The 26,997-nt window shown below is 51.5% G+C and overlaps 2 protein-coding genes across 2 annotated transcripts in view; one reads left to right on the top strand and one right to left on the bottom strand.

The window, feature by feature from the left end:
• The window catches only part of LOC143696056 (uncharacterized), a 317,065-nt gene that overhangs the window by 165,747 nt on the left and 124,321 nt on the right, over positions 1-26,997 (top strand). The window lies entirely within an intron of this gene.
• Positions 1-26,997, bottom strand: part of LOC143696053 (uncharacterized) — a 1,205,294-nt gene that overhangs the window by 1,131,797 nt on the left and 46,500 nt on the right. Inside the window, 1 exon segment of the mRNA XM_077191259.1 lies at positions 433-936. Within this exon segment, the coding sequence (XP_077047374.1) occupies positions 433-936 (504 nt within the window).

Below are 26,997 nucleotides of genomic sequence, written 5' to 3'. Positions count from 1 at the left end.
CCTTCCAACCCCATCTCAACTTGACAGCTGTGGAATGGAGTGAGTTTGGCATGGGATTGAGTTTTTTGAGGAAGGAACAAGCAATCTGAGGTGGAATTGAGCCCTTTGGGGTTAAAATTCAGTTATTTTCAGTGGAATTTGAGTGGTTTTGAGGTGACTGTTCCATCCCTCCGGACTTTTGGAAGACAGAGAGATGGAGAAGAGAAAAAAATTAAGGCCAAACCAAAGGACAAACAGCCAGGTGTGTTCCCAACATGGATCACAGGGAATGTGAGTGACCAGGGCTGTGCCCAAAGTGCCTCCTCCAGTGGGGGATGGAGCTGCAGCAGCGCACGAAGCTCTTCCCGCACTCGGGGCACTCGCAGGGCTTCCCTTACCGGTGCCTCCGTTGGTGTTGGGTCAAGTGAGAGCTGCAGGAGAAGCTCTTCCCACACTGGGGACACTCGTAGGGCCTCTCCCCAGTGTGGATGCGCTGGTGAATGATGAGGTTGGAGTTGTACTTGAATCCCTTCCCGCAGTCGGGGCAGCGGAAGGGCCTCTCCTCTGTGTGAATCCGATAGTGCTGGAGGAGATTGGAGCTGGTCTGAAACCTCTTCCTGCATTTATCACACTCGTAGGGCCTCTCCCCTGTGTGGATGCGCCGGTGCCTGACGAGGTTGCAGTTGTGCTTGAATCCCTTCCCACAGTCAGGGCATTGGAAGGGCCTCTCCTCTGTGTGACTCTGATAGTGCAGGAGAAGATGGGACCTGGTCTGAAACCTCTTCCCACACTCCCCACACTCGTAGGGCCGTTCCCCAGTGTGGATCCTCTGGTGCACGATCAGGGTGGAGCTCCACCTGAAGCTCTTCCCACACTCCACGCACGTGTGGGGCTTCTCCCCATCATGGAGCTGCTCATGGAGCACCAGCTCCGAGCTCTGGCTCCATCTCCGGCCGCCTTCCCGGCCCAGGCTGCCTCTTTCCCCCTCACATCCCCGCCATTTGCGTTTGCAGCCCCTCCTCGTGCAGCATCTCCGGGCCTTTTCCTCCCCGTTGGCTTCCTGCGCCGTGGAGCCGCTCAAAACGGCCTCTGCCACCAGGTTCTGCCACGGGCATTTGTCCTCCCTGCTCTCCATGCTCAGCTCCTGCTCTGGGCGAGGAAGGACAAGGACAGCATGGGATTTGCCTCCGTGCCACAGGCAAGGGCATCGAGATCCCCCCAGGGCTGTGCTGCAGCTGGGGGCCCTGCTGGGCTGGGAGATGGAGCAGCACAGAGGGGAAAGGGGCACTGACTTCCTCCTCACCTGCCTCAGTGTCCCGGGGCATCTTCCTCTTCCTAGCAGCCTCCCAGGCGTTGGCAATGGGAAATCCTGGTTTGGGGAAAACAAGGGATAAGCACGTTTGTAGGAGCGTCGGGGGTAGCACGGTCGGGATGGACGGAGACGAGAGATCTCTGCAGCCAGGTCGTGGAACTTGCGGTTTATTGCAAAGGGCCTGGGTGCAGGGCCCTGCTTGGAGCTGCCAGCCACAGCTTGGAGCAGGCCTGAGAGAAGAGAGGGAGGGAGAGGATGAGAGGGTGAGAGAGTAAGAGGGTAAGAGTGTAAGAGAGTAAGGTTCCTGTTACAATACAATAATTCTTCTTCTGTGTTAAATATTCTATTTTTCACTAACCAGTCCAGTACAAGATACAAATCCAATAGCAATTACATACAGCCTATAAAAATCATTACATCACCATACTGTAATAAGTAGCAATATATTTGTTCATTAATTAAATCAATAGCTAAATAATTATACAATATAAAAGCAATAACTAAATAGCTAAAACTGCTTGATTCTTAAATGTGCAGCCACATATGGTTGCTTGGCTTGCAGGAATCGTATAGTGGTTTGGGAATTCCTTGGTAAAGATATACACGATAAGGAAAAGTTCACCCAGAGGTCACAGAGGAAGGCTCTAACAACAGTTCCTAAACTCGCAAGAATTGCTTAGGCTTGCAGGAATCGTAGAGTGTTCTGAAAATTCCACTGTAAAGGTACGCCTTATAAGGAAAAGTTCAGTCAGCGGTTAAAGAGGAAGACTTGGAGCCTTCATCCCACGACCACCAGAAGGCAGAAAAAGACCCCCTAGCAACTGAACAAGCAAGCGCAAAAAACAGACCACGTCATCCCTGGACCCGGGAGAAGAAGGCAATAAAAGGCGAACCTTGGGGATAGGAACGGCGCGAGCCCAGAGGAGCGGAGACTCCCGGCCGCCCAGCGCTGAACTTTGCTTGTTCTCGCTTGCAAAATAATAAAAAAAAAGTATGATCCTTAAATCCAGTGAAATCATTTATCACCATACTGTGTTACATTTTAAACCCCAAAAACTCCTCTTTGGAGCCCTTCTGCTGAGCTAGTAGGGTCTGCTCTGACCCTTGGACCTGTCTGCAAGCAGAGGGAATTGTTTCATCAGAAGAGGATTACCTTCAGTCAGGCCACACCATTGTTTTCCATTTGTTCAGTATCTAAGATATCTAAAAGCTTGCTTTCATTCCAATCTTGCTTAGAGTTCCTATACTCTCAAAAGCTTTTGAGAATATAGAAACTATAAGCAAGATTGGAATGAAAGGCCAGACAATAATATTTATAAGGCTTTCCTGTTTCATCTACCCCAACACACGTTGAGTTTGAAGATCTCTCTGCCCAGGTACATCTCTAGTCCGGCCATGTGGGCTCCAGAAAAACCTCCCAAACACCAAGATTCAGCCATGAAAAAGCCTCCCAGGGGTTGCCCGTCCCTGGTCCCTCCCCTCTGGTGTTCAGGGGTTCCCCCCTGTCCCAGCTGCTGGGGTCACCCTTGCATTGGGGGTCCCCCTTCTCCTGGGTGCCCGCCCTGCCCAGGCTGCTGGCAGTGCCAGCAATGCCAAAAGCTCCCCCCTCTTGGCTCTCCCCATTTCGGGATGCCGGGGCTCTTTGGGCTCCCGGGCTCCCTTCTCCCCTCATTCTCTGCTCTGGGCTGCAGCGCCTCCAAGGAGTCCCCCCTGCCCCTCTCCAGGCTCTTGAGGCTCCCGCCAATGGCGGCGCTCCCCCCTCTCTGGCCTCCCCACTTTGGCCTCCTGGGGCACACAGGGCTCTGCTCCTCCAGGCTGCCTCTGCCGGCAGCCGCCACCGCCACCCCCCGATGTCCCCCCGAGGGGCCTTTTCCGCTCAGCCTTCGACTTCTTCATTCTCCAAACATCCCCCCAAAAACCCAACCCAGGGACCCCCCGGGATATCCGGGCCGGGCTCCCCCTCCCCGCTCACCGGAGCCATGGGGGGGCGATGATCCCACAGGTGGGGGCTGCGAATTCAGGCAGGGATCGAGACCGCGTGGCTCCCGCAACTCAGCCTTGATCCGCCCTTGTCCCTCCTCTTCCTCTTCCTCCCGCTCCTCCTCTGTCCTATCTCCACCTCCCTCTCCTCCTCCCCCCTCACCCCGCCTCCTTCACAGCTCTTTCTCCTCCCACTCCTCCTCTTCCATCCCCCCTCCTCCTCCTCCCCTGTCTTATCCCCACCTCCTGCTCCTCTTCCATCCCGCCCCTTCCATTCCTTCTCCTCCTCCTCCCCCCTTACCCCGCCTCCTCCTCCTCCTCCATCCCTGCCCTTCCCTCCCTCCTCCTCCTCCCCCAGCATCAGCCACACCCTCGGTGCCCCGTTCCCGCAGCCCTCGCAGCCCGCGGCAGCAGCGGCGATGGAGCCGGGCCAGGTCGGCATGGGCAGCGCGGGGCTCTCGGCTGCTCCCAGCCGCTGCGGGCGGGGGGAACCCGGCCCGGGCCAAAGGAGAGGCAAACTGGCCAAACTGGGGGCACATCACAAAGCTAAGGATGCAGCAGAAAATGGAGCTGAAAGAGTTAGTTTAATATTAACTCCAAACGAGGAAAAACTGGAAATTCCAAAGTTTAGGGAAGCCGAGAAAAAAGAATTAAGCAAGATAGGAAATTAACAAGATAAATCAGGGAAATAGAAACTTCTACATGGAAGACAATTACTTAATAAAATGTGCTTACTAGGAAAAGATTAGAAGACGTGCATCAGAAACCCCACTGGCGTACTCAAGCTTTGTGTGATCATTTTTTAAGGAATTTTGGGTGCACTGGGATTTTTGGTGTAGCAAAGCAAGTCACTGAAAGATGCTTAATTTGCCAAAGGATAAATAAAAAGGTGATGAGAAAAACAACATTAGGAGGTCATGAGTTAGCTCGTCGACCATTTCAAAATATCCAAGCAGAAGGTTAGATTTGTTAGGTTCTGGATTTATTTGTAAAAAAACCCATTTAATCTAGAAGAAAGAGAAGATGCCATATGTTAGACAGGAGATTTTAGGAGAATAAAAATCTTTGAAGTATCAGAAACACCCGAGGAAAAAACCAAGAAAATAAAAAGGGGAAATGAAAGGGAGGGGAACAAGAGGAAAAGTCAGAAAGAGAGTGGGATCCTCTGCAGCTCTTGCCCCCTCCGTTGGCGGCCGAGGCGCCTGTCCCGGGTCCCGGCTCGCTGCCCGCCTCAGCTCCGCCTGCCCCGGTTTCCATCCCAGGTGCGGGCTCACTGCCCAGGGCAGCTCCACCTGCCCCGGCGCTGGCGGTGAATTTGTGTGCCCTGGCCCCACTGCCCGGCCCGCGGCCGCTCTGCCGGCCATGCTGGGCAAGATGGGGTTGCTCTGTCCTGCCGCGTGGGCCGAGGTCACCGCGCCGACCGCACCGAGGGCGGGTCCCAGCCATCCCATCCCCGGCTGCCCTGCCCGTGCCAGCTGCGCTGGGCAGCGCCGCTGCTGCTGCCGGGGTCTCCCACCTGCCTTTTCTCTGCCGGGAGCTGCCGGATCAGCCGCCAGAAGCCATGTGGGGGCTGCCCACGCTCCGGCTCGGCCTCCACGGGAAGATCCCCCTCTGGCCATTCCGGCAGCACACCCTGCCCACACTCCGACCGAGCCTCGGCGGGATATCCTCCCCTGACCCCTCCTGCTCTGAGTTACGTCCCCTTGGTAACCACAGCTCCTGCTGTTCAGGGAAAATCCCTCTCTCTAGAGGAAGCACCTTATCGAAACACTAGGAGCTCAGTTAAAAGGCAGCCCTCTCCAAATTCTTTCTCAAAACACGGGAGAAAGGCTAGAGAAGGTAAAAAAGTGAAAGAGTTAGATGAAGGGATTGCTCTATTGCCGTTCAGAGAGGTTCCCATGGCAGGGATGCGCTGCCCCGCCCCGCGGGAGCCACCGGCGCCCCTGCCGGCCGTGCCCGGAACTGCACCCAAGGGGAAAGCGCCGCGGCCGAAAGGCCGGGACCGGCTCCGGGCTCTGTTTGTTGTCACTGCCGGAGCTGTTTATACACACTACTATTATTATATTATACACACTAGTAAAGAACCGTTATTCCTAATCCCATATCTTTGCCTGAGAGCCCCTTGATTTCACTATCCTAAAAATTAAGAGGGAGGGGGTTTGCATTCTCCATCCCAAGAGAGGCTTTTTCTGCCTTCCCAAGCAGACGCCTGTCTTGTAAAGCAAGACAAGCACCCACAGGCACTGAGGGGGGCTGCAGGAGGGGCAGAAGAAGGCCCTGCAGCACTTGGGCACAAAGGCCCAGCAGGTGAATGCAAGAAGGGAGCAGCAAAAGGCCAAGCTGAAGGCAAAGGCCAGGGCAGAGCTCCTACAGCCCCTGAGGGATCAGCCCCAGGGCCCAAGGGGGCCCCAGCACCCAGGGCACGGCTCGGCCACAAGCACCCGGCAGAGGCATTGCCCTCCTCGGCAGGGCACAGCCCACCCAAACAGCCCCTGGCAAGGAATCAGGGCTCCAGCTGCAGGGCACAAGGACACTGCAAGCACAGACAGCAGCACCCTCAGGACCAGCAAGTCCAGCCCGTGATGGACATGGATTGGCAGGGCTGTCACAGCTCCCATCACACCAGGGACCCTCCACACTGGAGCCCTTGAGAACATTCAGGTGGGTCTGCATTGAGAGGAGGCATTTCCTGATGGACACAGGGGCCTCTCAATCTGCTCTGAATCTTAGACCTAAAGGGGAAAATAGTAAAGGAATATTTTAATTTTTAAGGGAATGAGTGGGAAAGATGAGCAGGTATGATTTGTTCAACCACTATTAGAAGCTGTGGGGGATAGGTTTGAAATAAATGAATTTCTTTTTCTTCCTCCTGTGATTGTAATTAACTAGGAAGGAGTTTGAGAGCTGGATTTTAATACTGTAAAAAGGGATACAGAGGCTAGTTCTGTTGTACCTCTGTGTCAAAAGTCTGACAAGGCCTATGCTGAAGTGAACCCAGAAGTGTGGGCAAACCCAGGGAAATACAGAAAATTAGATATGGAGCCTCTACAAATTAAAGCAACCAGGACAAGCACTACCCTGTTCCAAGAGAGGGAAGGAAGGGCTCACAGCCTGGTATTGAGTCCCTGTTAAAGGCAGGGCTTTTGGAGCCAAGGATGTCTCCCTACAACACTCCTATCTTGCCAGTCAACAAACTGGAGGGATGGACACAAGGGGGAAACACAGAATTTTCAAGTGTTAAAATTAAGATTAACTGAGGCAAGTGGCCTGGGCCTTCCAGACAGGGAAAAAGAATTTGAATTATAGGTGGACGTTAAACAGGGTCTTGCCAAAGGAATTCTTGTGCTAAAATGTTTAACCCAGTGGCCAGAGAGCAGCCTCATTGTCTGCAGAATTGTGCAGCCACAGCTTCCGTGGGGGCAGAGGCCTGAAAACTGATGACAACAGGAGGATCTCCTAGAGTTCAAGTCTGGCATCAAGTTAAAGCTTTGACAACCAAAAGAGCCTCTCAATGGATGAGCAGGGCTCGGTGATTACAGTATGAAACTTGTTCAGTGGCACAGGAGGATTCAGAACTGAGGACAGGGCAAGGGTTTAACCCAGCCTCCTGTTTGAACAGCCTGGAGAGGGGCTGGCAAGGAACCCAGGACTGCACTCAAGGGACAGAGCTCCCGAGCCAGGCTGGGAGAGATTGATGGGACATTCCCTGGCCTGAGGGAGACAATGTGTTTGTGGATGGCTCTGCAAGGGCAGCAGGAGGGAAAAGAGCTACAAGACAGGCTGTTATTAAGGAAGGGGAATCAGACAAAGCGCAGGTCACCGCCCCATGCTCAGCTCAACCCGCGGAGCTCTCGGTGCTTGTAAGAGCCTGGCACTGAAATGCCCTGAGCAGGAAGGCTTCAAAATCTTCTGGTGACACCATGGCACCTAACAGGGGGGCAAAAGCAATTCTGACTGCTTCAGCAAGCACTGGATCACTTATTAACCTATTTCTAAAACAAATAATTCAAAGATAATGGATTGTGGAAGCAATAGATTCAGATGGGGAACTCATTTTACAGGAAAGACCCTTCAGGGGGTTATGGCAGCTTTAGGAATACAATGGGACCTCCATAAGCCCTGGCAAGCCCAGAGCTCGGGCTGGGTAGAAAGAATGAATGGGGAAATAAAGAAACACCTTTGGAAGCCGGAGATGGAAACCAAGATGCCATGGGTACAGCTTTTGCCATTGGCCTTGGCAAGAAAAAGAGCCAGACCCAAGGCAGATATTCAATTATCTCCCTTGGAATTCATGTCTGGAATTCCTTACCTGGGCAATTCTCCACCTAGTGCAGGGTGGAAATAAGGGATGTAAATGTAAGGCAGGCTGTAGCCAGGATCCTGTCTCCTGTGGAATCTCTCCCCCAGGAAGCTGGGCTGGCACAGAGCCTGCCCTGGGACTTTGCTGTTGCCAACACCCAGCCAGGCCATCGGCTCCTGCCTAAGGAGTGCAAAGCAGCACCACTGGTGGCCAAGGGGCCCACGCCAAGTGTCCCTGAGGCCAGAAACAGCCGCCAGCACAGCTGAGCACGGGGGGACCCCTCAGCCTGGCCTCAGGGGCTCTGAAGCCCCGGAGATTTGCACTTCCCGCCTGCAGCAGGACCATGGGAGCCCCACTGAGCCTGCCCTGAAGGCAACGCAGCAGCAGCCAGGGCTCCACAGCGGGCCAAGCCCCTGGGCCTGCCCACAGATCCTCTGCTCAAACCCTCGGGAATCCTGGCCACCCTCCCCTGGCACCTCCAGCCACTGCGGCCAAGCCTCGCTGCCGCTGCTGCAGCTCCAGCGCTGGCTGGGCCTGCACTGCCACAGCTGCTGGGGAGCACCGCGGCACAATTCCACCCTGGGGCTCACTCACACCCACACTCTGGGCTGCCTGCGACTGCACTGCTGCAAAATGTACCCATCCTGCTTCTTTTAAATCTTATTTCTCTGCTCAGAAAGGTTTCTCTACTCAAAGGTTTGCCTTTGGGAAAGAAATTTTAAAGGTTTTATTTAAGGGGTTCCCAGTCTGTTTGGATGTTAAACTCATCTCCACCACTCAATGGAGACGAGTTTAACATCCGAACAGACTGGGAATAGCCCAAAAGACACCCACAGAGATAACGACCAGCAACAAAACATCAACGCCCCGCAGCAAACAGCAACCAACAGCTACCCCAGACACTGCCCCGCACAGCTGGAGACACCTGGTCTGGAAAAGGCTGAGAAGGAAATCCAGGAGTGTGGGCCGAATTCACAGCAGAGGGGAAGAAATCCGAGTCTAATAGGAAACCAAACACTAAAAACTTACACGACTTGGAAGCAATGAACATTAAAGCAGTGGATTTAGATTGGTTCAGACCACGTAAAGTTTAGGAAAAATCGAGTAAAACTGACATGTCATGGAATGATGTTTTCTGCTCAGCCAGGCTATTTGTGGATGAAAGTATTTCTGTTGCACATCCTGGCCAGAACCAAGTAATGCCTTGACTCTCTCACACGAAAGAGATTCTTGGAGAGTTTTTGTTTTCCCTACAGTTTCAGTGATAAGATTACAACATGAGAAACATTTTTTATAATAATCCTACTTTATATTGTCAGGTAGGTTTGGGACAGAAGGGTGAGAATCAATTTTTGGTCTGGGTTTTTCCATGTTCGCCTTTATGTTGCATTTTGCAAAATTGAAGAGCTTTAACCGTGATACTTTTAACTCTTAAATAGTTAATACTTTTTTTAAAAAAGCAGATTCCGGGGGCCACATGTGACTCACCAGATGGCAGCCCTGGAAGAGAAGCTTTGGTTCTAGTCAGCCAGGAGAGGAGCTTTAGGAATGCAAATGAACCCTGCTGGGGCAAAGCCTGGCCAATGTACCTGGGTCTCTTGCCTGGGGCAGGAATTGGGCTGGTTCCCCCTGCCCCTCACCCCCAGCTCTGCCTGCTTGCCCTGATGGAATTTGCACAGCTCAAGGCAGAGCCCGGGGTGAGGATATCTGACCCTGCAACAGAAACGGGTGAGGCTGCACAGGGAAACAGCAAATGGAGAATGTTGGGAAAACTTCACTATAAATAAATGGGGGGGAATCATCCCTCTGCCCACTCCAACGTGTGCTGTCACTGTCTATGTTATATAGGGTGGATTAGAGCACTGAGATGTTCTTGCTACCACAAGTTCCGGGAAATCAGTTGGGAATCCAAGTATTTGATGATTTAATTAGAGACAAATGGTCAATTGATGCAGCCCTGGCTGGAGAGAGCGGCCAAAGATGGGGAGAAGATGAACGGCCAGCAGAACAAATCCTACAACACCATGGACCAGCCCCTGGGAACCCAAACCAATTCATATCAGGAGCCACAGAACCCATTTCTCATTTCAATGGCACCATTAGATTACAAGCTGCCCTCGGAATAACCAACCAGACAGCTCCAGCTCCTGACCTTCCTGCTGAGCAATCCACTGAAATGAGGAACACAACATTTCACCATGGGACGGGATCAGATCATCTGATAGCAGAGAAAAGAGGAGTTTGTGGAAAATCAAATGACTCAAACTGGTCTTGGCAAATAGATGACAAAGCAAAAGTGGTGAAACAGATAACAAAGGAAACAAAAAAGCAGCTCATGTACCAGTCCAAACGTGGAAAGGATGGGAATGGGACACGGTTTTGTGGTTCCCTGGCAGACCATGGGTTAAACGAATGCTGCTTCTGCTCTGATGTGCTACAGCACCTCTCACCTTTTTACCGTGCTCCACACCTTGAGAGTGCAGCTCATTCAGCAGCTGAGCGAGGGGCCAGGGACTTGTAGATAAGGAAGTAAGGGGCGAAACCACCAGCTTCAATAAATGTTATTAATTAACATGGACTGCTGCTCGCAGAAAGTCCCGCTAAATTCCCGAACGTCGAGAACAAAAAAGACTTAACAGAGCCGTGAATATCGGCTATTCTACAAAAGTGGGGGTGCACATTAACGAGGACGTGCAGTTGGCAGATCGGGAGGTCTGAACCTTCCAAGTACCTCAGCCAGTGGGCAAAGGGAGAGGGAGATGAGCCGGGAAAATGAGGATAAAAAGGAGGCTGCGAACTACAACAATGGCAGCGAGCGCACGGCAAATGCGCCACGGCCTCTCCCTCTGCTCAGCAATAAAGTCACTTGTACAGGACTCCTCTGTCTCCTCGGGGCACAGAAACCTCCGGCCACGTGAATTTCCCCGCACAGCCCCGGGCACGGGGCAGCCGCCCCTGTGCCAGCCACAGGAACCGGGCCGAGCCAGCGCTGCTCCGGCAGCGGCTCCTGCCGAGGCAGCGGCCGCAAGGAGACCGCGGGCAGCCGCTCCCGCAGCGCCCTCACGGCAGCGGCACCACGGGCCGGACACGGCACAAGGAACCCGCCTGAGCCCCCTGCCGCCCCCGAGGCCCGCAGCGAGCCCCGAGCCCCCGCACAACCCAGCGCGGCTCCCACCTGCGCTGCGGCCGCCTCCCAGCTCCGCCGCCGCCTCACCGGTGGCTCCCGCTCGCTCCCAGTATGGTCCAAATCACTCCCGGTAGGATCCCAGTTGCCCCCGACACGGTCCCAGCGGCTCCCAGTCATGCCCTGTATGGTTCCTTTCACTCTCAGTCCCTCTCAGGAAGAGCCCAGTGTGGCCCCAGGCACTTCCAGGATGAGCCCGGTCACACCTTACCCGATGCCATTTGCCCCCGCTGTGGTCCCAGTTGCTGCCAGTATAAGTCCAGTCACCTCCAGTTTGATCCCAGTTACTCCCAGACACTCCCAGTACTATGCCAGTCACTCCAAGTGTCACCCCATCAGTCCCAGTATGATCCCAGTATGACCCCAGCATGGGGCAGCTGCTCCCAGTATGATCCCAGTTGCTCCCTGCATTATTCCAGTTTCTCTTCTTCACCCCTACTACAGATCTGATCACTCCCAGTATGATTCCAGTCAGTCCCAGGATGATCCAAACCATTCCCAGTCCGATCTCAATTGTCCCCTGCATGTTCCCAGTAGCCCTCAGTGTGGTCCCAGTATATCCCAGTATGATCTCTGCTGCCTCAGTTCTGCTCCCAGTGGGTTCTTTTCCCAGTCTGTCCCAGTCTCTCTCCAGCAGCTGCTGCCCACCCCCCCCTCCCAACCCCATTCCCGGGCACTGGGACCCCCCCCTGCACCCCCTTATCCTGCACCAACACCCCCCTGCACCCCCTTTCCCGGGTATCCTCCTCTCCCAGCCCCTGGATCCCCCATTTCCGTGAGCCCAGGGAGCCCCGGGCCCCCATTCCCGGCCAGCCCGGGGCACCTCAGCCCCAGCCTCCCTTTGCTGGGAAACCCGGCCTGGGCACGGGGCTCTGCGGCCGCTCTGGGATTTATGATCCCCCAAAGGAAAGGGAGAGAACAGCAGAGAGAGAGAGAGAGAGAGAAGGAGATTGGGAATCAGGGATCGGGTCCCAGCGCCCAGCCCTGCTCCGCCGGGGGTGGGACCCGCACCCGCAGCAAAAATTGGCTCCGCTGCTCCCGCTGCTTGCCCGGCTTTGGGCCGAGCCCAGCGGGGTCCGGGCAGAGTTTGAGCGCAGGGCCGGGAGTTCAGCAGAGCCCGGCCCGGGGGTCCCGCAGGGCGCGGCCCTGGAGGGTCCCAGGCGGATCCCCGAGGGATCCAGAGGGGTGCCAGGAGGGGATCCAGGTGAATTCCCTGGAATTCGCCCTTTCCCCCTCCCCCTGTCCTTATTTGGGCACCGGGACCCCCTTGATCTTCCATTCCCGGGCAGGGGAACCCTCCTGAACCCCCATTTTGGGTCATGTCACCCCCCCTCACTCCACTTCCCCAGCACCGGGACCCCCCTGTACCCCCTCATCTGGCACCGAGATCCCCTGAACCCCCATTTCTGTTCACCGGGACCCCCCTGAACCGCAATTCCTGGGCACCGGGAACTCCCTAAACCTCCATTCCCGGGTACCGGGACTCCCCTGAACCCCCATTTTCGGTCCTGTGACCCCCTCAGCACCCTTTTTCAGCTCCGGGACCCCCCTGAACCCCCATTCCTGAGCACGCGGACCCCCTTGAGCGCCCATTTCTGGGCACAGGGACCCCCCTGTACCCCCTTGCCCAGCATTGGCACCGCCCTGTACCCCCTCATGTGGCCCCAGGACCCCCCTGAATCCCCATTTCTGGTCACCGACGCCCCCGGAACCGCAATTCCCGGCCACCGGGACCCCCTTGAATCCCGAATTCCTGGAAGGAAACTCCCCCCGAACCCGCATTCCCCGGCACGGGAACCCCCTGAACCCCAATTTTTGGGCACTGGGACCCCCCTGGCCCCCCTAATCCGGGCCTAGGATCCCCCCACACCCCCGTCAGTGCTCTGGGACGCCCTGCACACCCATTCCCGGCCACCTCGTCCTTCCCAGACCCCAGACCCGCCCTTTTCCTCGGCTTTTGGACCCCCAGATCTCCCAAATTTCGGCGTCCCCCCAGTTCTTCATTCCCGGCGCTTCCTGGAAGGGGTTCCAGGGGATCCCGGAGGGTCCCCTGGGGCTCCAGGGGGTCAAGAGACCCCCCTTGAACGTTCATTTTGGGGCACTGGGACCCCCCCTGTACCCCCTTCCTCAGCCCCGATAACCCCTGCACCCCCTTATCTGCAGCCTGGAACCCCCTGAGCCCCCATTCCCGGGCAGGGAAACCGCCCTGAACCCCAATTTCTGGGCACCGGGATCCACTACATCCCCTTATCCGGCACCAGGACCCCCTGAACCTCAATTTTCAGGCACCAGGACCCCTTGAACCCCGGAACTCGGGAATGGAACCCCCTGGAACCCCATTCCTGGGCACTGGGACCCCAGTGCATCCCGTTATCTGGCCCTGGGACCCCCTGCACCCCCTTTCCCAGCACCAGATCCCAGCCAGGCCATTATCTGGCACCGGCACCCCTGAACCCCCATTCCTGGGCACCGGGACCCCACTGCATCCCCTTATACAGCACCAGGACCCCCTGAACCCCCATTCCACTGCACCAGGACCGCCGTGCACCCCCATATCTGAGACTGGAACCCTCCCAAACCCTCCGTTCTCAGGCACAGGGACCCCCCCTGCACCCCCTTATCCAGCACGGGGACCCTCCTGCACCCCCTCATGCAGCACCAATGCCCCCCCGCACCCCCTTTCCCGGCCCTCCCCCTCTCAGACACCCCAGCCCCCGCTTTTCCTTGACCCCAGCACCCCCTGGACCCCCACTCCTGCCTTCCACAGCCCCCACCCACCACCTTCCTCAACACCGGGGACCGTGCACCCCCTTTCCTGGGCACAGGGACCCCCTGGACACCCCATTGTTATAAAATTGACTCAAAACGAGTAATTTCCAATCAAAGAATTTATTAATTATTGAAGCAGTTATACTACGTAAGCAAAGGCTCAGCGCTGGGCGACAGGGGAGTCTCCGCTCCACCAACTGCCGCCCCAACTAGTTTCTGATTCAGTCCTTTTATCCTCTCCATCCTTCAGGAGTCCATGTTATCTCAGAGTTCTCTGCGCCTGCGCTGGTTGTTGCTAGGGGGTCATCCTTCTGTCTCCTGGTGGTCGGTGATAAAGGCTGCGGAGTCTTCCTCAGCCGCGTCTTCTTCACCCTATGTCCTTATTTGGTGACTTCTCCGTGGAAAATTACCAAAATCTTATGATTAACGCAATATGTGCCCTATCAAGCTTAAGCAAGCAAATGTCCTGCCTTGCAAACTGTGCCCTATCAAGCTTAAGCAAGCAAATATCCTGCCTTGCAGACTGTTTATCTGCCCCTGCCCCTTCCCCAGCTTTTCCCTGGTCATTATCTCTGTGAGTTATCTGCTTGTACCATTTGTCAGCGGGAAAGGTTTCCCTGCTGGGTGTTTATCTGCCCCTGCCCTTTCCCCAGCCTTTCCCTGGTCGTTATTTCTGTGAGTTATCTGTTTGTACCATTTGCTGGGTGGGACTATGTGTGGGCTCCTGCAACCCCTTCCCTGGTATCCTTGTGGCTCATATCTCATGAAGTAGTACAGAAATAGTCAGCAGACAACTCTTGTAACACACTGGTCTTTTTTTTGTGACGAACAAAATGTAATCCCTCATCTCAATCCCCCCTTTGTTTTGATACTCAATTTTGTTCGTCAAAACGCTCTAATTCCCTTTTGCTGAGCTCCAGAGATTCTTCTGGATCATCCATCTTCAAGGTTCCGTATTTTGCTCGTGTGAGCATAAGGTGAGCAGCTTCTAATCTGCCTTTTACAATGCTAATCAATTTATTAAAAATACAAGGGCCAAACGTGAGTCCCAATAGTAAGAGAAGTAGTAGACGCGCTGTCGTTGATAATAAAGTTGTAAGCCAAGGAGGATAGTTAAACCAAGATTCATAGCAGCTTTGGTGTTTTTCCCTTTCTCTTTGTCTTCTTTCTAGCCCCTCCCTTAGTTTTGCCATTGAGTCCCGTATAATTCCGCTCTTGTTTACATATGTGCAGCATTCTTCTCTTAAAGCAGCACATAGTCCTCCTTGTTGCAGGAATAATAGATTTAACCCCCTTCGATTTTGTAAGGCTACCTCTGCTAGGGAATCTAATGATTCTGTGAGGTCTTTGATGGAGGTTTCGATCCTCCTGAGGTCTTCATCTACAGAGGCTCTTAGTTCTTGGAATCCTCGGTGTTGCTGTATGAGTGAGGCTATTCCTGTTCCTGTCCCGGCTGCAGCTATTCCTAGTAACATTGCTACAGTGAAGGTTGTGAATATTTCCCGTTTCACTATGTGGGGTCCTATATTTTGATATTGTTCATAAACGTACTCTACGGGGTGGTAAAGGACTCTGGGTACTATCAATACTTGAATACAAAAGTCACTGGATTCATTAAATCGGTCTATATTTATACATGGGGTGACTCCGAGAGTGTTACAGACCCATTTAGTATTTGCTGCTGGCAGTATCCAGCTGGCAGGTTTCTTAGGGTCACTCAGATTCCCCATAACCTGACATAGATGTCGTTTTTCCACTGGTACTCGTCCTATACATCTTCCTCTCCCCGTTACCCTTGCCAAGGTTATCCCTCTCGATTCTTCTCCTTCTTTTTTCCATAGGCACCTAGCTGGGTTGGTCCCATTTACTCGTCTGCTTTTTGCTGTTACCCCTATGGCTTCATAGAACGGGGGGTTTACGGTGTAACACAGCCAACATTCCTCAGTTAGATTTGGATGGGTCTCATTCAGGACTAGGAAAGTGGCCTGTAATATTTTCCACAAGTCCCCTTCTCCCGGGTTTTCAGGTCCTCGGGTCGAATTAATAAAGTTTTGCTTATACATTTCTGGAAGACTAGTGGTTGGGGCTGTTTCTGATTCATTTCCATTATTTTCTCCTAGCGTTAGTTCTCCAGCTATCGCCTGGTTTGGTCCAATTGGTTCGGGGTCGTGTGGCACGGTTGTCTTTTGGATTATAAAGTGCCCCCCTCTGTCTGTCCCTGGTTCCCATAATCGGGCTCCCCACATTTTCCCTAATAACCAGACTTGGTCATGTGGTTTTGTCACATTAATGTAAATCATATTGCATGTTCCATCTAACCCTCCTTCTTTCTGGGTATATGTGGAAGTGGGCTGTGTACACCCGTATGGACCCCATCCAGTTCTGATAAACCGGTCCTCGTTCCCCCCAAAGGAGCTTACTGATACACAGTCCCAATAAGCACAGTAAAAGTGTCCTGGATAGTTACAATACCCTTTTCCCGGGTTTGAGCTTGGACAAAAATAACATCCAAACTGATTTAAACATGGATTTACAGGTATTAAATCACACAAAGTACATAAAAAGCTGGGTGCGCCAGACGTGATTTTGGTCTGGATAACATACTGGTCTTCCCATCTAATCAGTGACCATTTGAAGGGTTGATGTGAATACCCTTCTGCCCCTGAACTTGTTACGATGCACCAGAAAAGAATTAAGGCTTGTAATTTGGGGCTGTCATTGTCGGAGCTCAGGTTGAATTTTACCTTTGGTTTCCCCAGTGGTGGGTTACCAATCCTGGGGCAGGACGGCCAACATTTCCTGGACATCCCATATGGGGGTCGAGGCTTCCGACGGACTCCACTGGTTATTACCTCTCTGCCTCGCCCGACGACTCGGTTGCTGCGAGCCTCGGGGTTTGCCATCTTCTCGGCAGCAGGGGTATTCTTCAGGAGCCGGATAAACCTCCCGTTTCCACTTTTTAGCACTGGCGGCCCAGTTATCAGCTTTTATTAATGAGAGGTCACGCCGCAAATTGGGGGCTTTCTTCCGACACACCACTTCCAGGATGTCCAGGAGAAAGGGGATCGGTTCGTTAGGGTGGTAGCAGAACCGATCAGGATTTACCCCTTTGGAAAAGGTTTCCCACCACTCGTCAGATCCAAGCTTTACCTCCCCCGTAGCAACTCTGCTACTAAGAATGATAGAAGTTAGTCTCCTCTCTTTCTCATAGCACGGCGTACAAATTCCCCTAGGTGTTCTACCACTCCGACAATGAGAGCACCAAGGTTCGTGACACAATTTACAGGAAAAGCATACAAGGGGGTGACAGTCACAATCTAACCAGTTACACTTTAACCTAATATCTTTGTTTTGTGCTTTTTCCCCCTCCCATGTGTGCCCTTTATGTTCTAATCTTGGGGACTTAAAGTAGGGCTTTCTCAACTCGTCCTCTAAGAGTTTGCAATATCCAAGAGCTTCCCGATTCCCTATTAGGTGGGTTTGGAGATAATGGTTATCTCCAACCCAGATTATTATCCAAATCATTTATCAGTTCGTTTCAGCTTTAATTTGGTTTCTCCCGGGAGACTGCAAACCTCCCAGCTGTGAGGGGGTTTTACCGGTCCTTTTATGTGACTAGCATGAGTCCATCCTTTTTCAGCGGTTCGTATGGCTGCTTCTGTGGTGAGGAGTACTTGGAACGGTCCTTCCCACCTTGGAGTCAAGGGGTTTTCTTTCCAGCTTTTCACGAGCACCCAATCTCCTGGCTGTACCTGGTGTAAGATAAAATCTAAAGGAGGCCGTTGTGCTAACATACCTTTTTCCCATAATGCCTTTCTGTACTTTGTCAATTCCACCAAATATTTTTGCGTACATGTGTCATTAATGACAGGATGTTCGTTAGGATTTTCTAGGTTATACGGCATCCCATACATCATTTCAAAGGGTGATACCCCTAAATCAGCTCTAGGTCTTGTTCTTATATTTAGCAACGCTAGAGGAATACATTTAACCCAGGTCAAATTGGTTTCTGCTACCAGTTTGGTCAATTGCTTTTTTATTTCCCCATTCATTCGTTCAACTCGTCCAGAGCTCTGGGGATGCCAGGGGGCATGTTGTTCCCACCGTATGCCCAGAGCTGTTGCTAAGTTTTGGGTAACTTGGGAAATAAAATGCGGCCCTCTATCTGAGTCAATGACTTCTGGGACCCCGTATCTCGGGATTATCTCTTCCATCAATATTTTCGTAACTACTTTGGCTGTTTCTCTTACGGTTGGGAAGGCTTCCACAAAATGTGTTAGGTGGTCCACCAAGACCAATAAATATTTGGTTCTCCCTACTTTGGGGAGCTCGGTGAAATCTATCTGAATGTGGGAGAAAGGCCTTTTCGCTAGCGGTCGGCCTCCCTCCGGTAATTTTCTCAAATTTTTTCTATTTACTTGTAAGCAAATTAGGCATCCTCTGGTTACTTGTTTGGCAATGTCCCAGATTCCCACACTCACATACTTTGCAGCAAAATAATCTACCAGTCCCTGTGATCCCCAATGTGTTTTTTGATGTATCTTAGTCAGTAATCTATGTGCCAATGCTCTGGGTATTATTTCTCTGCCATCTGCTAATTTCCATGCTCCTTGTGCATCCCTTTTAGCTCCTAGTTCTTGTATTTTATTCTCTTCCTCTTTATTAAACTTGATGTCGGGGTCAGGTTCTGGCGTTTGGGAGTGTTCTATGTTTTCCTGCAAAGTGAGGAGTCTCAGGGCAGCCCGTTTAGCCTCCTGGTCAGCTGCATTATTTCCCCTACTTCTCAAATCCAGTCCTTTCTGGTGACCTTTCAGGTGAACTATAGCTATTTTTCGGGGTTTTCGTAGGGCACTGAGCACGTCTAATATTAATTTACGGTGAACTAAATCTTTCCCTTGTGAATTTATTAGTCCTCTTTCCTCCCATATTTTGCCAAATGTATGGACTACCCCATAGCTATATTTTGAGTCCGTAAAAATAGTCCCATCTTTTCCTGTTAACCATTCCAGGGCTCGTAGTACAGCATATAGTTCACATGCTTGGGCGGACCAGGATCCACTAAGGGGTCCCGATTCTATCACTTCCAGGTTGGGTCCCCTTATGATAGCATATCCTGATTTTCTCCTTCCCTCAACTACTCTGGAGGATCCATCCACAAACAGTCTTTCTTCTTTTTCCAATTCTTCTTCTTCCAAATCTGGTCTGATTTTTGTCTGTTCTTCTATAGTCACTATACAATCATGTGTTAGTGCTTCTTCTGGTCCTCCATATAAGAAGGAAGCTGGATTTTGGATATTAGTAGTTTCTAGAGTTAAATTTGGAGCCTCAATTAATATTCCTTCATATTTTAGAAGCCTTGCGTCTGAGATCCATTTTTCAGCCTTTTGCTGTAAGACTCCCCATACGTTATGGGGGGACAGCACTTTCAGGCTGCTATTAAATGTAATTTTCCAGGCTTCTTCTACCAAAAGAGCACATCCTACAATTGCTTGTAAGCACGTAGGCCATCCTCTGCTTACTGGGTCCAAGATCTTTGATAGATAAGCCACCGGTTTCCTTTTCTCTGCCCATTCTTGAGTAAGGACCCCATATGCGACCCCCTTGTCTATGTTTATGAACAAAAAGAAGGGTCTATTAGTATTAGGTAAACTTAATACCGGGGCATGGATTAGGCTCTCTTTAAGCTCTTGCAGCCTTTCGGTATCCTCCTGATCCCATTTTAGGAGTCCCTCTTGAGTAAGTTTCTGATACAAGAAAGTCGCCTTACTACTGTAGTTTTCAATCCATTGTCGACAATAACCAGTTAGTCCAAGTATTTGCCTGATTTGTCTCTTATTTCTTGGAATTGGTAATGCTAAAATCGCCTGTATTCGTTTGGGGTCTATTCTCTTCTCTCCTTTCTTTAGATAATGGCCTAGGTATTTTACTTCTTCTTCGACAAATTGTAGTTTTGCCTTGGAGACTTTCAATCCCTTTAATCCTAAAAAGTTCAATAACTTAATACTTTCTTTCCGTACATTCTCTTCCTGCTGCCCCTCCAGGAGTAGATCATCTACGTATTGGATTAATGTAACCCCTGGCCCCACTTGGTAATCCTGTAAAATTTGCTCTAAAGCCTGCCCGAAGAGATTAGGGGACTCAGTGAATCCTTGAGGGAGTACCGTCCATCTTAATTGTTGTCTCCTTCCCGTATTGGGGTCTTCCCATTCAAATGCAAAATAATCCCGGCTTTCTTTAGCCAAAGGGCATGCCCAAAAGGCATCTTTGAGATCTATAACACTGTACCATAAATTCTCAGGCCCCAGTTTAGTCAAGAGGGTATAAGGATTTGCCACCACCGGGAACCGGGCTACAGTTCGCTTGTTTATTTCCCTTAAATCATGCACCAATCGATAGGTGCCGTTTGGCTTTTTAACTGGTAGGATGGGAGTATTGAATGGAGACATACAGGGTTCTAACAATCCATTATTCAACAACCTTTCTATTTCTGGTTTTAATCCTCGTCTCCCTTCTGGGGATAATGGGTATTGCTTAATTCGGATGGGGACATCCGGATTTTTGATAGTTACCGAAAATGGAGTGATTTTTAGCTGTTCCACGCTCTCAGGCGTGTACCAGACTTCGGGGTTAATTTGCTTTTCATCTTCTACCCTTAAAGGGCATAATTTAATTTTTAATTCCTTATTATCTACACCTATACTAATCCCTAATTCTATAATCATGTCTCGCCCGAGCAGATTATAATCTGACTCGGGTACCAATAATAGATTTCCCATCCCTATTTTGGATCCTGATTCTATAGTCACATTTTTTATGATTTGTACTTCAAAAGGTTCCCCTTTTGCCCCTATGACAGTGGCAGTTTCTTTAGAGATGGTACATCCTTTTGGTAGGTTCTGTACCATGGATCTTTCTGCCCCCGTATCTACCAAGAATTCCATTTCTTGGTTGTGGGGACCCACTTTAAGTTTTATCAAGGGCTCTTTATGATTTTTCCGGGTCCCCACCAAATAAAGCCCCTGACCCCCCTAGTCCATTTGGAACTGCTTCTATATTTTGCCCCCTCGGGACTGAGTCCCTAATCCCCTGAATAATTATGGTCCTTAAATCCTGCATATGTGTTCTATGTGCCGCATTTTGATGGTCCCAATGGGGGTTCTGTAGGGGCCATTTAGTGTCCGCAGCCGGGCCTTGGACATGCTGTGTGTCCCAAATACACATTCCTTCCCTTCTTATCATATTCCGTTCTTCAGTAGAGAACAGAATGCCCAAAATGGACTGCATTTCTTCCCAGGTATAGATGTTTGGTCCTAAGAACTGGTCGACCCTCTCGGCTACCCCAAAAGGGTCCTCTAATAAATGTCCCATGTCCTTCTTAAAGTCTCGTACATCTGCCGAACTCAAGGGGACAGTAATAAATCCTATACCCGCCTGTGGTCCACCCATGGGCATCTCCCGTAGAGGGAATAGCCCCGTCTCAACCCTACTGTGGCTCCTTGTAATCGGGCCTTGGTATTTGGTTTGGTTAACCTCCCCTTGGTTACCCTCTTCATCACTGTTTGGTGCAGGTGGTTGTGGAGGTGGTGGGGCATTGGGTGCTAGCGGTGGGACATATGGGGGCGGTGCTATAATTAAGTCGCCCAAATGATTGTCCCTCTTCCCCTTTTTGTCCGGATCCCCTTTCCCTTCTCTTAATTGGAAAACATACACTTCGGGTCTTGCTACCCATATTTTGGCATAATCACTCTCCTCTTACGAGAAGGGCTCTTTAGAATTTACCCATAGGTTCAAGTCCTGTCGAACCCAGTCTTCAGATGATCCAAACACGGGCCAAAAAACTTTTTTGGAAATCTCTTTCCCACCCCATACTTCCATGCAATAATGTATCATTCTGGCCCTATCCTTAGTCTCGGTCCCCGGGTAATGCTTCCAATTACTAAGCATGAATCCTAGGGGGCTGTCCCTTGGAATGGGGGGGAGTTTGACTTGGGTTGGGGTCTTGCTTTTCCCCTGCCCCATTCGTCCGGAGTGCCTTCTTTCACTCTCAAATTCCTTTCACTTCCCCTTTTTTGTGGCCCGAGCCCTTCGCGGGTCTACGGGAACCGCACTACTCAAGGGTCCGCACGCACTTGGAGAGTCCGGCTGCCGGCCCTCCTCTCATTCACACTTGTCCACCGCCACACTCCGGGATCCCAACCCCGCCCGAACGGATTCCCTTTTATACTTACGCGTCCTGCGTCTTCGTCCGGACTCCGTGCACAGATTATTAAGGGGTTCACCGGTATAATTTGTCCCGTTTGCTTACTAGTATATATTTTAGGGTCGTCGGTGAGAGTGGCGGAGGTTCTCCCAGAGGGGCCACCCGGAAAGCACTGGATGAGGCGCCCCCCACTCTGGGTAGATCGTACCCGATCCAAACTCTCATCCGAGTCACGGCACCAAATTGTTATAAAATTGACTCAAAACGAGTAATTTCCAATCAAAGAATTTATTAATTATTGAAGCAGTTATACTACGTAAGCAAAGGCTCAGCGCTGGGCGACAGGGGAGTCTCAGCTCCACCTACTGCCGCACCAACTAGTTTCTGATTCAGTCCTTTTATCCTCTCCATCCTTCAGGAGTCCATGTTATCTCGGAGTTCTCTGCGCCTGCGCTGGTTGTTGCTAGGGGGTCATCCTTCTGTCTCCTGGTGGTCGGTGATAAAAGGCTGCGGAGTCTTCCTCAGCCGCGTCTTCTTCACCCTATGTCCTTATTTGGTGACTTCTCCATGGAAAATTACCAAAATCTTATGATTAACGCAATATGTGCCCTATCAAGTTTAAGCAAGCAAATATCCTGCCTTGCAGACTGTTTATCTGCCCCTGCCCCTTCCCCAGCTTTTCCCTGGTCGTTATCTCTGTGAGTTATCTGCTTGTACCATTTGTCAGCGGGAAAGGTTTCCCTGCTGGGTGTTAATCTGCCCCTGCCCTTTCCCCAGCCTTTCCCTGGTCGTTATTTCTGTGAGTTATCTGTTTGTACCATTTGCTGGGTGGGACTATGTGTGGGCTCCTGCAACCCCTTCCCTGGTATCCTTGTGGCTCATATCTCATGAAGTAGTACAGAAATAGTCAGCAGACAACTCTTGTAACACACTGGTCTCTTTTTCGTGACGAACAAAATGTAGTCCCTCATCTCAATTCCCCCCCATTTATTTATAGTAAAGTTTTCCCAACATTCTCCATTTGCTGTTTCCCTTTGCAGCTTCACCCTGCTTTTTTTAAAAAAAGTATTAACTATTTAAGAGTTAAAAGTATCACGGTTAAAGCTCTTCAATTTTGCAAAATGCAACATAAAGGCAAACATGGAAAAACCCAGACCAAAAATTGATTCTCACCCTTCTGTCCCAAACCTACCTGACAATATAAAGTAGGATTATTATAAAAAATGGTTCTCATGTTGTAATCTTATCACTGAAACTGTAGGGAAAACAAAAACTCATCAAGAATCTCTTTAGTGTGAGAGAGTCAAGGCATTACTTGGTTCTGGCCAGGATGGGCAACAGAAATACTTTCATCCACACATAGCCCGGCTGTGCAGAAAGCATCATTCCATGACATGTCAGTTTTACTCGATTTTTCCTAAACTTTACGTAGTCTGAACCAATCTAAATCCACTGCTTTAATGTTCATTGCTTCCAAGTCGTGTAAGTTTTTAGTATTTGGTTTCCTATTAGACTCGGATTTCTTCCCCTCTGCTGTGAATTCGGCCCACACTCCTGGATTTCCTTCTCAGCCTTTTCCAGACCAGGTGTCTCCAGCTGTGCGGGGGCAGTGTCTGGGGTAGCTGTTGGTTGCTGTTTGCTGCGGGGCGTTGATGTTTTGTTGCTGGTCGTTATCTCTGTGGGTGTCTTTTGGGCTATTCCCAGTCTGTTCGGATGTTAAACTCATCTCCATTGAGTGGTGGAGATGAGTTTAACATCCGAACAGACTGGGAACCCCTTAAATAAAACCTTTAAAATTTCTTTCCCAAAGGCAAACCTTTGAGTAGAGAAACCTTTCTGAGCAGAGAAATAAGATTTAAAAGAAGCAGGATGGGTACATTTTGCAGCAGTGCAGTCGCAGTCAGCCCAGAGTGTGGGTGTGAGTGAGCCCCAGGGTGGAATTGTGCCGCGGTGCTCCCCAGCAGCTGTGGCAGTGCAGGCCCAGCCAGCGCTGGAGCTGCAGCAGCGGCAGCGAGGCTTGGCCGCAGTGGCTGGAGGTGCCAGGGGAGGGTGGCCAGGATTCCCGAGGGTTTGAGCAGAGGATCTGTGGGCAGGCCCGGGGGCTTGGCCCGCTGTGGAGCCCTGGCTGCTGCTGCGTTGCCTTCAGGGCAGGCTCAGGGGCGGCTCCCATGGTCCTGCTGCGGGCGGGAAGTGCAAATCTCCGGGGCTTCAGAGCCCCTGAGGCCAGGCTGAGGGGTCCCCCCATGCTCAGCTGTGCTGGCGGCTGTTTCTGGCCTCAGGGACACTTGGCGTGGGCCCCTTGGCCACCAGTGGTGCTGCTTTGCACTTCTTAGGCAGGAGCCGATGGCCTGGCTGGGTGTTGGCAACAGCAAAGTCCCAGGGCAGGCTCTGTGCCAGCCCAGCTTCCTGGGGGAGAGATTCCACAGGAGACAGGATTCTGGCTACAGCCTGCCTTACATTTACATCCCTTATTTCCACCCTGCACTAGGTGGAGAATTGCCCAGGTAAGGAATTCCAGACATGAATTCCAAGGGAGATAATTGAATATCTGCCTTGGGTCTGGCTCTTTTTCTTGCCAAGGCCATTGGCAATACCCATGGCATCTTGGTTTCCATCTCCGGCTTCCAAAGGTGTTTCTTTATTTCCCCATTCTTTCTTTCTACCCAACCCGAGCTCTGGGCTTGCCAGGGCTTATGGAGGTCCCATTGTATTCCTAAAGCTGCCATAACCCCCTGAAGGGTCTTTCCTGTAAAATGAGTTCCCCATCTGAATCTATTGCTTCCACAATCCATTATCTTTGAATTATTTGCTTTAGCAATAGGTTAATAAGTGATCCAGTGATTGCTGAAGCAGTCAGAATTGCTTTTGCCCCCCTGTTAGGTGCCATGGTGTCAGCAGAAGATTTTGAAGCCTTCCTGCTCAGGGCATTTCAGTGCCAGGCTCTTACAAGCACCCACAGCTCTGCGGGTTGAGCTGAGCATGGGCCGGTGACCTGCGCTTTGTCTGATTCCCCTTCCTTAATAACAGCCTGTCTTGTAGCTCTTTTCCCTTCTGCTGCCCTTGCAGAGCCATCCACAAACACATTGTCTCCCTCAGGCCAGGGAATGTCCCATCAATCTCTCCCAGCCTGGCTCGGGAGCTCTGTCCTTTGAGTGCAGTCCTGGGTTCCTTGCCAGCCCCTCTCCAGGCTGTTCAAACAGGAGGCTGGGTTAAACCCTTGCCCTGTCCTCAGTTCTGAATCCTCCTGTGCCACTGAACAAGTTTCATACTGTAATCACCGAGCCCTGCTCATCCATTGAGAGGCTCTTTTGGTTGTCAAAGCTTTAACTTGATGCCAGACTTGAACTCTAGGAGATCCTCCTGTTGTCATCAGTTTTCAGGCCTCTGCTCCCACGGAAGCTGTGGCTGCACAATTCTGCAGACAATGAGGCTGCTCTCTGGCCACTGGGTTAAACATTTTAGCACAAGAATTCCTTTGGCAAGACCCTGTTTAACGTCCACCTATAATTCAAATTCTTTTTCCCTGTCTGGAAGGCCCAGGCCACTCGCCTCAGTTAATCTTAATTTTAACACTTGAAAATTCTGTGTTTCCTCCTTGTGTCCATCCATCCAGTTTGTTGACTGGCAAGATAGGAGTGTTGTAGGGAGACACCCTTGGCTCCAAAAGCCCTGCCTTCTACAGGGACTCAATACCAGGCTGTGAGCCCTTCCTTCCCTCTCTTGGAACAGGGTATTGCCTGTCCTGGTTGCTTTAATTTGTAGAGGCTCCATATCTAATTTTCTGTATTTCCCTGGGGCTGCCCACACTTCTGGGTTCACTTCAGCATAGGCCTTGTCAGACTTTTGACACAGAGGTACAACAGAACTAGCCTCTGTATCCCTTTTTACAGTATTAAAATCCAGCTCTCAAATTCCTTCCTAGTTAATTACAATCACAGGAGGAAGAAAAAGAAATTTATTTCAAACCTATCCCCCACAGCTTCTAATAGTGGTTGAACAAATCATACCTGCTCATCTTTCCCACTCATTCCCTTAAAAATTAAAATATTCCTGTACTATTTTCCCCTTTAGGTCTAAGATTCAGAGCAGATTGAGAGGCCCCTGTGTCCATCAGGAAATGCCTCCTCTCAATGCAGACCCACCTGAATGTTCTCAAGGGCTCCAGTGTGGAGGGTCCCTGGTGTGATGGGAGCTGTGACAGCCCTGCCAATCCATGTCCATCACGGGCTGGACTTGCTGGTCCTGAGGGTGCTGCTGTCTCTGCTTGCAGTGTCCTTGTGCCCTGCAGCCGGAGCCCTGATTCCTTGCCAGGAGCTGTTTGGGTGGGCTGTGCCCTGCCGAGGAGGGCAATGCCTCTGCCGGGTGCTTGTGGCCGAGCCGTGCCCTGGGTGCCGGGGCCCCCTTGGGCCCTGGGGCTGATCCCTCAGGGGCTGTAGGAGCTCTGCCCTGGCCTTTGCCTTCAGCTTGGCCTTTTGCTGCTCCCTTCTTGCACTCACCTGCTGGGCCTTTGTGCCCAAGTGCTGCAGGGCCTTCTTCTGCCCCTCCTGCAGCCCCCCTCAGTGCCTGTGGGTGCTTGTCTTGCTTTACAAGACAGGTGTCTGCTTGGGAAGGCAGAAAAAGCCTCTCTTGGAATGGAGAATGCAAAGCCCCTCCCTCTTAATTTTTAGGATAGTGAAATCAAGGGGCTCTCAGGCAAAGATATGGGATTAGGAATAACGGTTCTTTCCTAGTGTGTATAATATAATAATAGTAGTGTGTATCAACAGCTCCGGCAGTGACAACAAACAGAGCCCGGAGCCGGTCCCGGCCTTTCGGCTGCGGCGCTTTCCCCTTGGGTGCAGTTCCGGGCACGGCCGGCAGGGGCGCCGGTGGCTCCCGCGGGGCGGGGCAGCGCATCCCTGCCATGGGAACCTCTCTTAACGGCAATAGAGCAATCCCTTCATCTAACTCTTTCACTTTTTTACCTTCTGTAGCCTTTCTCCCGTGTTTTGAGAAAGAATTTGGAGAGGGCTGCCTTTTAACTGAGCTCCTAGTGTTTCGATAAGGTGCTTCCTGTAGAGAGAGGGATTTTCCCTGAACAGCCGGAGCTGTGGTTACCAAGGGGACGTAACTCAGAGCAGGAGGGGTCAGGGGAGGATATCCCGCCGAGGCTCGGTGGGAGTGTGTCAGGGTCTGCTGCCGGAATCGCCAGAGGGGGATCTTCCCGTGGAGGCCGAGCTGGAGCGTGGGCAGCCCCCACATGGCTTATGGCGGCTGATCCGGCAGCTCCCGGC

The sequence above is a fragment of the Agelaius phoeniceus genome, chromosome 28 (assembly GCF_051311805.1).
Source record: "Agelaius phoeniceus isolate bAgePho1 chromosome 28, bAgePho1.hap1, whole genome shotgun sequence".
Lineage (NCBI taxonomy): Eukaryota > Metazoa > Chordata > Aves > Passeriformes > Icteridae > Agelaius > Agelaius phoeniceus.
The sequence above is the reverse complement of the archived record's forward strand: the minus strand, read 5'-3'. Positions and strand labels throughout refer to the sequence as shown.